This window comes from Protobothrops mucrosquamatus, unplaced genomic scaffold, assembly GCF_001527695.2.
Source record: "Protobothrops mucrosquamatus isolate PMUCROS unplaced genomic scaffold, P.Mucros_1.0 scaffold1931, whole genome shotgun sequence".
Classification (NCBI taxonomy): Eukaryota; Metazoa; Chordata; class Lepidosauria; order Squamata; family Viperidae; genus Protobothrops; species Protobothrops mucrosquamatus.
The window spans coordinates 453,939-468,352 of NW_015388052.1; the positions used below are offsets into that span (position 1 = coordinate 453,939).

General features: G+C 45.1%; 1 protein-coding gene across 1 annotated transcript in view; it reads left to right on the forward strand.

Annotated features, from left to right (window-relative positions):
* Positions 1-14,414, forward strand: part of EEF1AKMT4 (EEF1A lysine methyltransferase 4) — a 38,209-nt gene that overhangs the window by 4,000 nt on the left and 19,795 nt on the right. Inside the window, exon 2 of the mRNA XM_015823628.1 lies at positions 13,575-13,858. Coding sequence (XP_015679114.1) covers positions 13,575-13,858 — 284 coding nt within the window. The remainder of the gene's footprint in view (positions 1-13,574; positions 13,859-14,414) is intronic.

Here is a 14,414-nt window from a genome sequence, read left to right on the forward strand (position 1 = left end):
ACCTTGGCTCTTTTATGACTGGTGGACTTCAACTCCCAGAATTCCTGAGCCAGCCATGCTGAGGGGAAAGGGAGAGGTTTCCAAGCTGAGCTGTGCTGGCTCAGGAATTCTGGGAGTTGAAGTCCACGAATCATAAAAGAGCCAAGGTTGCCTACCCCTAAGATAGGTGGACTTCAACTCCCAGAATGCCCTGGCCAGCATGGCTGGCTAGGCAGGGGTAGAGAAATCTTGGCTGTTTTATGACTGGTGGACTTCAACTCCCAGAATTCCTGAGCCAGCCATGCTGAGGGGAATGGGAGAGGTTTCCAAGCTGAGCCATGCTGGCTCAGGAATTCTGGGAGTTGAAGTCCACAAGTCATAAAAGAGCCAAGGTTGCCTATCCCTGGCCTAGATCCTCTGTCTAGCTTTCTTAACAGTATGTGNTGCGGACTCAGGGCGGCTAACAACCAAATAAAATGCTACAACCAAAAAACTACAAATTAAAAACATAATTAAAAACAAATATTAATAATTGGTCTAGTAGTTAAAAATTACTTTAAAACCCCCATTAAAAATTTTTTCCCCTAGGCCAGTCCTGCAAGTTAGTTAATCTGTTCTCATCATAGGTACAATAAGAATAACCTTACAAATATGGAAAAATTAGTTTGTCTAGCTTCTGAACTTACTTTAATGAATGGATATAAGGGAGAAACCACCTTTGCATTTCTGCCTTAGTTTCTATATTCCTGTAACAACATGAGGACTAGAAACTTGCTTTCCATTTCCAGTACCTTTAAACTTTCTAAAACCATGGAATATCACACCAAGGCTTTGGCTTGGGTGTAAAGCAAAGATAGAAAAAAAAACAAGCTCTCATATCACTCACCAAGTATTTGGGACCCAAAAAAACATGATTTTTTTTTTTTTTGTTCTTTGGAGAGAGAAATTGAAAAATCAAAATGCACATGTGGATTCACCTCCTTGTGGTTGCTAAAACTGAGAAAATGATGCTTAAAAAGCAGGAAAAAATCACAAACCACACACACACCGCCTTCCTGGTGTGGTGTTTTTGCTTTGCTTGTTGTTCGCTGTACACGTGATTTGAGCTCATGTGTCAGGATTATTTTAAAATCTGGCTCAGATTTCTTCACCCACAGCTTTTCCAACATGTATCGTGGAGTAAGAATAATTTGTTCGCCAAGGGTGCTTTGACATCTGCCATAAAAATGACATGCGGATTGCTAATTCACGAGCCTTAAATATTGGCGTCAACTTGTCCTGTGTCTCACTAACAAAAATACACCTTTTTTGGTATTTACCAGCAAATGGTGTGTCCGTTAAATTTTTTTAAAAAAATTATACCCTGACTCAGAGGCTTAATCTGAAATTTCAGGCACTCTTCCTGTAAAATCCTATTCCCTTAAAAATAATATTGTGAAAATTTAGGCTTCTTGTCCCTCCCTCCTCCGTTAAACAAATACGCAATATTGTATATATAATTTTATTTTGCGGTCACAGACCAAAATGCAATACGCAATATTTAATACTTGGGAAATAGCTTTCTGGAACACAGGAGAGACAACAGGTACAGTTTTGTCCTGGGTTTTCACTTTTGCAGAGTGGAGTGTTCTGCATTTGCAGAGGCTTTTCCGTGAAATCTTCGTATCCGGTGGTTAGAAGAAGGGCGGTCACAAGTTTCTAGTTCTCAGTGTTTCAAGAAACTATTGTCCTCCACCACGCTGCTGAGCAGATTCCTAAAGATGTCTCTCAACTTGACAGTACTGCAGTTAGTCACCTTGGCATCCAAATAGATGGCATAATTTCCCTCTTGGTGCATTGAGTGGCCCTCAAAGCAGGAAGTCTTCGACTTACGATTATTCCTTTAGTGACTATTACAACGGCACTGAAAAAAATGACTGATAAGCATTTTTCATACTTAACGATCATTGCACTATCCCAGGGGTAGGCAACCTGGGCTCTTTTATGACTCGTGGACTTCAACTCCCAGAATTCCTGAGCCAGCACGGGGGAAACTATGGCCCCCTCATGACTTGTGGACTTCAACTCCCAGAATTCCTGAGCCAGCACGGGGGAAACTATGGCCCCCTCATGACTTGTGGACTTCAACTCCCAGAATTCCTGAGCCAGCACGGGGGAAACTATGGCCCCCTCATGACTTGTGGACTTCAACTCCCAGAATTCCTGAGCCAGCATGGGGGAAACTATGGCCCCCTCATGACTTGTGGACTTCAACTCCCAGAATCCCTGAGCCAGCATGGCTCAGCATGGAAACCTCTCCCTCGGACTGTATTTCGGATTCTCTCTTTTGAAAACTGCTCAGGCAAGCTAGGATTCAAACAGACTCGGTTATGTTTTCTTCGTTGTTATCTCTATGGCCTTGCCTACTTTCTTATGCTAATCAGACTGTATTTGAACCTACTTGCAGCCAGAGTCGGCTGAAGGGGTGTGTGTGTATGTGTGTGTGTTCTTTTGTTGGAGGTTTGCCAGCAAACTGTGGGAGCATTTGGGGAAAATTTGGAGCAATAAAAGAACTGTTTGAATTGCCAGCTGACTGCATTGCCTCTGTGCTGTGCCGTGGGGTCATCACAGGTAGGATTCAAATATGTGAACAACCGGTTCTCTGTGTGGATGCCGCTTCCGGAAGTCCATTCTGGGCCTGGGCAACAAAAAATTAGCTACCGGCTCTGCCAAAGTGGTGCGAACCGGCTGAATCCCAACACTGGTCCTCAATTTACAAAGTTTCGGAGTTACCATGGACTTTCCCCAGGAGGACTTGCAGCCTAGTTCCAAAGTTCCAGCTGCTCCCTCCACAACCAGCCCGCATTCACAGCCGTGTGGGGCATCCTGCAGTCACAGGACTGCCTTTTACGATGCTTTGCCAAAAAGCAGTATTTGCATCCGGTTTTCAGCAAAAATGCCCCGCAACGATCAGTTGGCTTCATTTAACAACCATGGCGTTCGCTTAACAACGGCAGCAGTTGCTTTACGACTGTGGCGGTTGCTTAGTGACCATCGCAAAGAGGCTGTAGAATTGGGTCGGTCGTTTTTAAGACTGTCATGACTTACAGTGGTAACGGGCCAGGCTCCATTACAGTCATAAATCAAGGACTACTTATAAAACAAACAGCCCCCAACCTTTTTTAAAGTAGGGACCAGTTTCACGGAAAACAATTTTTCCATGGACTGGGCAGTGCGGAGGGATGGTTTGGCGTGCCGCCTCAATCCCACGCATGCGCGGCTGAAGCATCGCTCTCTTGTGTAGCCCAGTTTATAACAGGCCGCCACGGAACGGTATCGGTCCACAGCTCAGGGGTTGGGGACCCCTGCTCTAAAGCAGGGCTTTTCAACCTTTCCACCCATTGTGCCACTTTTAGGATATGGCAACATCCGAGTACCACCAGTCGCCTAGCAAGGTGTCAAAAACTTGACCAAAAAAAAAAAAAGGAAAAAAGTGATAAAGTACAGGTAGTCCTCGACTTACAACAGTTTGCTTAGTGACTCTTAGAAGTTACAATGGCACTGAAAAAAGTGCCCCCCAAGCCACAGCCGAGCAAGACACCTGCCTGCCCACCCGGTGGCGCTCTTCCTCCTGTCCGAGGTTTTCATTGTTGTGAGCATTTCTGTTGAGGATTGGCAGCGGGGATGGGGTGGGGGGGTGTTTGGTTTTTATTCCCCCCGTCTGCTGAGTGGTTGCAACAGGTTTTGGTCACTTCACATGACCCTGGGACACTGTGACCGTCATAAATATGAATCAGTTGCCAAGCATCTGAATGTAATTCACAAGACCCTGGAGAGGCTGCAACATTCCAGCTGATCGGCGCTTCTTCTGGGCTCAGCAGAAACACCAGGATCTGCGCCAAGCTCCAGCTGGAGCCTGGCGCTGATCCTGGCACTGATCCTGGCACTTCCACTGAGCCCTGACAGCCTCGAAGAAGCACCGATCAGCTGGAAAGCGGCACTGATCCTGGTGCTTCCGCTGAGCCCTGACAGCCCTGCAGCTCCAGCCGTCTCTCGCTCAGGCATGTGCAGTGATGCCACCGGTTCAGCTCATTCCCCTCCCCCGCTACCACTTTTCTAGGATGGTCGCGTACCACCTGCCAGGTGCCCATGTACCACAGGTGGTACCCGTACCACTGGTTGAAAAGCCCTGCTCTAAAGGAAACGTCTCCTCCAATTTACCTGACCTCAGGCGCCGTCCTTGGTTATGCCGATTGGACTTCTTGAGCAGCCCAATTGTGTCTCCCAATTTTCCTAGGAAGGATTCAAAGCACCATTGTTGGTTTCCTGGGATTCCTGTTTCTCGTGGATCTATAAGATCACCAAAAAAAAAGAAAAAGAAAAAACCCGCAGGACTTTGCTGGTTGGGAAGCCCCACCAGCCTCAGAACAGCTGCGCGCCTCGATTTGACCTAGAGTGGTTCATCTCTTTAATCTGATTATTTTGCTCCAGCTTTTAGCTCGGACCTTCCTTAATCTGATCAAGAGAGAAAGGCTTCCTTTCCCAAGCACTCTGGGGATTAATGTGGACTAATTCCCTGATCCTGTTAGGGGACCCGTCTGTCTGATCTGTGATTAAGAGGAGATGCTCCAGAGGTTAGCAAGCAGCAAAAAGGATCCCAGGTGAGATGAGGGAGGGAGGCATCCAGTCTCCCAATTAACGCATCGCATCGTGGTGGAAGTTGAGATTTTTGAAGGTTAATCTGCTCCCAGCGAAGAATGACAAGAACCTAGCTCTGGCATGGCAGGCCGTCCTCGACTCACAACGGTTCGTTTAGTGACCGGTCAAAGTGACACCAGCGCTGAAAAAGTGGCTTGTGACCTTTTTCACACGTACGACCGTCGCGGCATCCCCAGGGTCACGTGATCGAAATTTGGAAGCTTGGCAGCTGGTTCGTATTTATGACGGTTGCTTTGTCCCGGAGGTCACGCACTCCCCTTTTTGCGACCTCCTGACAAGCAAAATCAACGGAGAAACCGGATTCGCTTAACAGCCACGTTTACTAACTTCACAAGCGCAGGGATTCCCTTAACCACGGTGGCAAGAAAGGTGGTACACTGGGGTAAAAGTCACTGAAGAGCTGCCTCGCTTAACAGCAAAAATGTGCTCAATTGGGGTCGTAAGTCGAGGACTGCCTGTATACGATTAAATGCTATGGTATATAGCATTGACAGACTTGAACGTTGGGTGCTGTCTAACAAAATGAAATTCAATGGTGAAAAAAGTAAGGCAAGAAAAACCAAATGTACAGGTATATGTACAGGTATAGTATAGTAATAGTAATAGTAATAGTATAGTATAGTATAGTATAGTATAGTATAGTATAGTATAGTATAGTATAGTATAGTATATACTACTCAATAGTAATAACTGTGAGAGGGAGCTCGGAGTCCTAGTGGACAATCACTTAGATATGAGCCAGCCGTGTGCTGCAGCTGCCAAAAAAGCCAACACAGTGCTGGGCTGCATTAACAGAGGGATAGAATCAAGATCAGGTGAAGTGTTAATACCACTTTACAATGCCTTGGTAAGGCCACACTTGGAATACTGCATCCAGTTTTGGTCACCACAATGTAAAAAAGATGTTGAGACTCCAGAAAGAGTGCAGAGAAGAGCAACAAAGATGATTAGGGGACTGGAGGCTAAAACGTATAAGGAACGATTGCTGGAATTGACTATGTCTAGTTTAATGAAGAGAAGGACGAGGGGGGACAGGATAGCAGTGTTCCAGTATCTCAGGGGCTGCCCCAAAGAAGAGGGAGTCAAGCTAGTCTCCAAAGCCCCTGAAGGCAGGACAAGAAGCAACGGGTGGAAACTAACCAAGGAGAGAAACAACCTAGAACTAAGGAGAAACTTCCTGACAGTGAGAACAATTAACCAGTGGAACAACCTGCCTCCAGAAGCTGTGAATGCTCCAACACTGGACGTTTTTAAGAAGAGACTGGACAGCCATTTGTCTGAAATGGTATGGGGCAGTGATGGCGAACCTTTTAGAGACCGAGTGCCCAAACTGCAAGCCAAAACCCACTTATGTATTATCGGGTGCCGGGGGCGTGGCCCATTCGGTGGGTGTGGCCAATTGGGTGGGCGTGGCTGGGGTGGTAACGGCAGACTGGGTGTCAATTCCAACTTTGCGAGATCTTTTTTTTCCCCACGAGAAGTTGAAATTGATTGGTTTTTTTGCACATGGCGGCGGAGGCCTAAAGCGCAAAGGTTTTATAAAACCCAGCTGAAGGCCTAGGACTGGGATGACGGTGCGCGTGCCCACAGAGACGGCTTTGCGTGCCACCTGTGGCACACGTGCCATAGGTTCGCCACCACGGGTATAGGGTTTCCTGCCTGAGCAAGGGGTTGGACTAGATGACCTCCAAGGTCCCTTCCAACTTTATTATCCTCATCATATCATCATCATTATTATTATTATCATCATCATCATCATCATTATTATTATTATAATACGCTCCCTCTGGGTATCAGGATTCCACCAAGACTTGTTTTGGGCCGGATCCAGAGACAAGCATTGGAAATGCTCCTATTCGGTGGTGGCCGTATGCGACAATATTGCTTGCACAATGACAACTTATGCTTCTTTTGTTCTGGCATCAGATGGGTAGCTTAAAAGCCATCATATCCTCAAGCGGTCTTTGTTTTATACAGAGAGGTTGTCAGTGATGGCTCAGATATTTTTTTCCCCCCCTTGCCGGTGGCATTATAATTAAGATATTTTTATCCCTACCTCCACATACGCTGACATAGGCTGGCTTTACATCTCCAACCTGGATTGCTTTTGGGAGCGAAGCAAGATCCGATCGGATGGGAGACTAAACAATTCACAGTTGTTGATTAGACCCGTTTCTTAACTTTAGCAAACTACAGATGAGAGAGCCAGTTTGGGCCAGTGCACGGATGGGCCACTGTGGCCCCTTTACATCCTGTGGACTTCAATTCCCAGAACTCCTGAGCCAGAACGCTGGAATTCTGGGAATTGAAGTCCACAAGCCATAGTTGCCCACTCCCGGTCTAGTGGTTAAGGCACCAGGCTAGAAATCAAAGAGACCGTCATCAGTTCGAGTCCCGCCTTGGTTATGAAAGCCAACTGGTTGAGCCCAGCCCACCTCACAGGGTTGTTGTTGTTGTGGGAAAAATAGGAGGAGGAAGGTGTGTTGGATATGTTTGCCACTTGAGTCATTTGTAAAAATAATAAGTGCGATATAAATGAAGAATAAAATAAATAAAAATAAACTATAAGATATGTGGACCTCAGCCTTCAGAATTCTGGGCATTAAAATCCATATGTCTTCGGACTGCAAAGGTTGAGAATTCCTAGACTGGACTACATCTATTTGTTTAGTGACCATTCAAAGTTACAGCGACACTGAAAAAATGACTTTTTTCAAACTTAATGACCGTTGCAGCCTTCCAGTGGTCACATGATCAAAATTCAGACGCTTGGCAACTGATTCATATTTATGACGGTTGCAGTGTCCCGGGGGGAGATCATGTGATCCCTTTTTGCGATCTTCTGACAAGCAAAGTCAACGGGAAAGCCAGATTCAGAAGATGGGAGAGACCTTGGAGGTCATTTAGTCCAACCCCTTGTTTAAGCAGGAAACCCTATACCATTTTGGACAAATGGCTGTCCAATCTTTTCTTAAACACCTCCAGTGATGGGGGCACCCACAACTCCTGCAAGCAAAGGCATTCCACTGGTTAATTGTTCTCAATTTCTTCTTAGTTCTAGATCGTTCTAGTTCTTAGGTTCACTTAACAATCGTGTTACTAACTGAACTGCAGTGATTCACTTAACAACTGTGGCGAGAGAAGTCATAAGACGGGGCCAAACTCACTTTTAACCACTGTCTCGCTTAGCAACAGAAAATTTGGGCTCAATTGGGGTTGTAAGTCAAAAACTACCTGTATTTTTTTTTGTACCAGAACGTGGCAAATACGAACCGCTTTTATGAAACTCTTTGAATGTGTCCACTGAGAATCTGGGTTGAGGGGGCAAGACGTTGGACTTTTTTTTTTTATACGCTTTATCACAATTGCCCGTTACAGAAGAAAGCAATTTATTTCCCATTGAGGCCTGGGTGCGGTGGGGGGGGGAGTGGATGGGAATGTTGTTCCTCCAAAACGTGGAGTCAGCATGGAGAGGAACCCTGGTTTGCAAAGCAGAAGAGAAATATTCTGACCATTTCTGGTCTTCCAGAAATGAGTAGAGTAGAGTAGAGTAGAGTAGAGTAGAGTAGAGTAGAGTAGAATTAGAATTAGAATTAGAATTAGAATTAGAATTAGAATTAGAATTAGAATTAGAATGGAATGGAATAGGAGTGGAGTGGAGTGGAGTGGAGTGGAGTGGAGTGGAATGGAATGGAATGGAATGGAATGGAATGGAGTAGGATAGAATAGAATAGAATAGAATAGAATAGAATAGAATAGAATAGAATGGAATGGAATGGAATGGAATGGAATGGAATGGAATGGAGTAGAATAGAATAGAATGGAATGGAATGGAATTGGAGTGGAGTGGAATGGAATGGAATGGAGTAGGATAGAATAGAATAGAATAGAATAGAATAGAATAGAATAGAATAGAATAGAATAGAAGCAGAATGGAATGGAATGGAATGGAGTAGAATAGGATAGAAATAGAATAGAATAGAATAGAATATAATAGAATAGAATAGAATAGAATGGGATGGGATGGGATGGGATGGGATGGGATGGGATGGGATGGGATGGGTTGGGATGGAATGGAATGGAATGGAATGGAATAGAGCTGGAAGGGACCTTGGAGGTCTTCCAGTCCAGCCCCCTGCTCGAGCAGGAGAACCTATACCATCTCAGACAGGTGAATGTCCAGTCTCCTCTTAAAAATCTGGTGGCAAGCTGTTCCCCTGGTTGATTGTCCTCACTGTTAGGAAATTTCTCCTTAATTCCAGGTTGCTTCTCTTTTTGATCAGTTTCCAACCATTGTTTCTCGTCCTTCCTTCTGGTGCTCTGGTGAACAACGTGACCCCCTCTGCCTTGTGGCAGCCTCTCAGATACTGGAACGCTGCTATCATGTCTCCCCTCTTTCTTCTTTTCTTTAGACTAGCCAAACCCAAGTCCTGCAGCCGTTCTTTGTACGTTTTAGTCTCCAGGCCTTTCATCATCTTAGTTGCTCTTCTCTGAATGATGGGATTTGTGGCAGGGATTATACTGAAAGCTGCAGCTTCTGCACTTTCATAGGCCATTGGCTCCTGGCCAGCTCTTTGCACAGTGCATTAAGCCTCTTTTATCTCTCCTTGGTTTGGGGGTAGTAGGAATTCCCCTGTTTGATGTGTCCTTTGGTGGCGGTGTTTGCCCCATCCGCCAGCTGCTCTCGCCACTCATGAGCACTAGAAACTTGCAAAGCGGAAAGCAGGAGAATTCTGCTCCAAACCCCGTGCAGCACGGCTCTCTTCTGCGTATTACTTTGGGGTTTGCATGGGGGACCCCTTGGATCAAGAATCCAAGGATCAACTTGATCCAGGTGTCTTGCCTTTAGATGCCAGGCCTCTGTGCCTCTCTCCCTCCGAGAAGGTGCCAGACGTATGAATTTGCGAGCTCTGTGCAAAAGTAATTAAAGTGCCTAGTGCAACCCACTCATTAACCGCTGCTTCCTCACTAATTAGGTTAATTGTGATCTGCAGCACCCACTCTGCCCCCATTTTCTCTCTTTTCCTCTCCTCGCCGTCCTGCCACTTGCGTTTCTTTGGATACGGGGCATCTACTCAGAGAAATATTGAGGCTGCAGATTCATTAAACTGACCAGCACTGGAACTGGGCAAGCAAGCAGGGTGGTGGGTTCTGATCTCAGAAGCAGAAATGCCTCTAGCTCTGGCTTAACCAGGAGGAAGAGAGAGAGAGAGAGGGACATCTCCTGTTGCTTGAATTTCAGGAAAGGCCCACTGCGTATTTCATGCATGCACTCTGGACATGCTCAGAGGCATTCTGGGTTCCAGAAAGAATCCTAGCTCAGAGTTTTGGCTGTTCGTTGTTTTTAATGTTTTCATTCGGTTTAGATCCATGTCTGGATTGTCCTCCTGCAATCTTTTTCTCTAGAAAAAATTTCCTCGCATGTAGAAAGCAAGCAAAGCTATTAGGATAGACTATAAACCTTGACATGCTAAGTTTTTAATAACCAGAGGACATTTCTACAGAAAAGCATTTGATAACATAAACCCGACCCAGTGAAGTCTAGTTTAATGAATGTCTAGTTTAACAAAGAGAAGGATGAGGGGGGACATGATAGCAGTGTTCCAATATCTCAGGGGCTGCCACAAAGAAGAGGGAGTCAAGCTATTCTCCAAAGCGCCTGAAGGCAGGACAAGAAGCAACGGATGGAAACTGATCAAGGAGAGAAGCAACCTAGAACTAAGGAGAAACTTCCTGACAGTTAGAACAATTAACCTGTGGAACAACCTGCCTCCAGAAGCGATGAATGCTCCAACACTGGAGGTTTTTAAGAAGAGACTGGACAGCCATTTGTCTGAAAAGGTACAGGATTTTCTTCCTGAGCAAGGGGGTTGGACTAGATGACCTCCAAGGTCCCTTCCAATTTTATGATTATGATTATGATTACTCTGTCCATGCTCCAGAAAATAAAATAATCCTCAACTTACCACCGTAACAGAGCTTGCCCATTAAAGTCATACCGGTTGTAATTGGGTCATCACGAGACCGATCCAATTTTACAAACCTTTTTTGCACAGGTTGTTGTTAAGTGAACGTGGCAGTCGTTAATCGAATCTTTTGTTTGCTATGGGGGGTTTTTTGTCTAAAGCTGGAAGTAAACGCTGTTTTATTTGCAAAAAAACATCATAAATTGGGATCGCATAACTGTGGGATGCTGCAAATGGCGATTAATGCTGCCCAGTTGCCCAGAGCCCAAAGTACAGACACGTGACTGGGGGTGGTGGTGGTGGCCGTTAGAACTTCAGAACTGGATCATAACTACATGTAGTCCTTGACTTACAGCCACAACTGAGCCCAAAATTTCTGTTGCTAACCGAGACAGCTGTTAAGTGAGTTTTGCACCATTTTTCAACCTTTCTTGCCACGTTTGTTAAGTGGATCACTGCAGGTGTTCAATTAGTAACAGGGGTTTTTACGTGAATCTGGCTTCTCCGTTGACTTTGCATCACAAAAGGGGATCACACCACCCCAGGACACCACAATCATCACAAATAGGAGCCAGTTGCCAAGAATCTGAACTTTGATCATATTACCACAGCGATGCTGCCGTGGTCATAAGTGTGAAAAACGGTCATAAGTCACCTTTTTCAGTGCCACTGTAACTTCAAACGGCCACCAAACAAACTGTTATAAGTTGAGGACGACTTGTACTTTTTTTTATGGGGGGGGGTTGGTCCATCATAACTTCAAATGGCCGCTAACAGATCGGTCGTAAGTCAAAGTCTAACTATAATGTGTGAAACTCGGACAAAAGGCAGATTTGATTTAGTGGTGGGATTCAGCCAGTTCCCAGAATCGGTAGCTAATTTTTTGTTGCCTAGGCCCAGAACGGACTTCCAGAAGCGGCCTCCACACAGAGAACCGGTTGTTCACACATTTGAATCCCACCACTGTTTCAGTCCATATACATTTAAAGATAGTTACAATTAAATTGAATTAATATTGTTCCTCCGCAGCTCTGACTTTAATAACTTCCCCCTTCTGTCACATTAAGAATACCAATCTGCTAAATTGTTGTTGTTGTTGTTTTTAGGTCCTGTGTGCTCTGCTTACGCAGCTCTGGATTCCTTTGCTTCTAGAAACAGAATGGGAATAAAATGTGGGCATTACACTCTTAGCTGTTGAATTTTTGACGTTCAAGCTCTTGAACAGCTTGACGTTACAGAACACTAAGATGCAAACTAAAATACAAATATTTCAGGGTAAAGTGAGAATTTTACTCCCAATATACAACAGCTCTGTTTTTACTTGATAGATTTTTTTTTAAAACTCAGAAGCTGTAGTTTGCATTTCTCGTCATTAAGCTAATGAGAGCATTGGACTGGCATGACCAAATACCTGCGTTTTTAATCTATTTTTCGGTCTGCCTATGTAAACATGTTACAGGATTAACAAAATCTTTAAACTTAAAAAAAAAACTTTCAAAAATTTGAAAAGAGACAACCTCAAAGGAACTGTTACTGTTACTAAAAATCTAGACCAGGGGTGGGGAACCTTGGCTCTTTTATGACTCGTGGACTTCAACTCCCAGAATTCCTGAGCCAGCCATGCTGAGGGGAAAGGGAGAGGTTTCCAAGCTGAGCCATGCTGGCTCAGGAATTCTGGGAGTTGAAGTCCACGAGTCATGAAGGGGCCATAGTTCCCCCATGCTGGCTCAGGAATTCTGGGAGTTGAAGTCNAGTTGAAGTCCACAAGTCATGAAGGGGCCATAGTTCCCCCATGCTGGCTCAGGAATTCTGGGAGTTGAAGTCCACGAGTCATGAAGGGGCCATAGTTCCCCCATGCTGGCTCAGGAATTCTGGGAGTTGAAGTCCACGAGTCATGAAGGGGCCATAGTTCCCCCATGCTGGCTCAGGAATTCTGGGAGTTGAAGTCCACAAGTCATGAAGGGGCCACAGTTCCCCCATGCTGGTTCAGGAATTCTGGGAGTTGAAGTCCGCAAGTCATAAAAGAGCCAAGGTGGCCTATCCCTGATCTAGACAAAGGAAGTACGAGAAAAAAGGAAAGGGGGGGGGGGAAATCTTCATTGTATGTTGTACCTTATCAATAGTTGCTGATTTACTAACGAATACACTAATATGTACAAAATACAACATAAAGTATGGCCAGATCTCTGACAGAGTAACACACGTTGCTGCATCCTTTGATCAGTAGAAAATATTGTCTTTTCCAAAACAGATAGATCCCAGATTTCTGGCAACCGTTCCTTGACATCTGGAATAGTATTACTTTCAAATTTTTCAGTGCGATTCTTTTGCAGTCCTGTGTGCTTGATCCAGTCACCATATTATGAAAAAAGATGTCGAGAGAGTGAGTGCAGGAAAGAGCAACAAAGAGGCTATATGAAGAAGAGTTGCAGGAACTGGGTATGGCTAGTCTAGAGAAAAGAAGGATTTGGAGTGACATGACAGCAGTCTTCCAATATTTGAGGGGCTGCCCCAAAGAAGAGGGGGGTCAGGCTATTCTCCAAAGCACCAGAAGGCAAGACGAGAAACAATGGATGGAAACTAATCAAGGAGAGAGAAGCAACCTAGAACTAAGGAGAAATTTCCTAACAGAAGAATTAGTCAGTGGAACGACTTGCCTCCAAAAGTTGTGGGTGCTCCAACACTGGAAGCTTTTAAGAAGAGGCTGGACAACCACTTGTCTGAAATGGCACAGTGTCTCCTGCTTGAGAAGGGAGTTGGACTAGATGATCTCCAAGGTCCCTTCCAATTCTGTTATTCTGTTAAATATATCACTCGATAGATGTCAAATATTTAGCTGTGAAAAAGTTTAAAGAGCCAGCTTGCATCACTGACCGATTGTCTGCTGTGAAATCTTTGGGAATAACCAACTCACAATTGTGTCTTCTGCAGGTTGTGGGAACAGTGCTCTGAGTTACAATCTTTTCCAACTCGGATACAGAGACATCACCAACATAGATTATTCCGCTGTCTGCATTTCAAGTATGCAAGACCGTTATGCCCATTGCTCAGGCTTACACTGGGCGGTAATGGATGCCCGGTTCTTGACTTTCATGGATGGAAGCTTTGACGTGGTCTTGGAGAAGGGCTTTGTGGATTCCATCATGGTAGAAGAAAAGGATCTCTGGAATGTCTCCCAAGAGGCCAAGATACTTCTGGACCAAGTATTAACTGAGGTTAGTAGCATGGATCCTTCTAGATAAAAGGCTAACCACATAGTTTTCTGGATCATTTACAGCAGAGATCCCCAACCTTTTGGGCACCAGGGACCGGTTCCGTGGAGAAAGGTTTTTCCGTGGACCGGAGAATGCGTGCTTGTGTGTGCTGCCTGTATCCCATGGATGGGGCTTTGCTTTGTGCAGACCGGTTGGTGGTATGCCGCGGCCCGGTAGTGGTCCACAGACTGGGGGTTGGGGACCCCTAATTTACAGCAGTGTTTTTCAAACGTGCCAACTTTAAGAGGTGTGGACTTCAGCTCCCAGAATTCCCCAAGTAGCCATGGTGGCTGGGGAATTCTGGGAGTCAAAGTCCACACTTCTTAAAGTTGGCAAGTTTGAAAAACACTCGCTTTAGACCAGGGGTCTTCAAACTTGGCCCTTTTATGACTTGTGGACCAACTCCCAGAATTCCTCAGCCAGCATGTACTTTTTTCCAAGAAAAAAGCCCTACAGGATTGTTGTAATAATGATGATGATGATGATGATGATGATGATGATGATGATGATGATGATG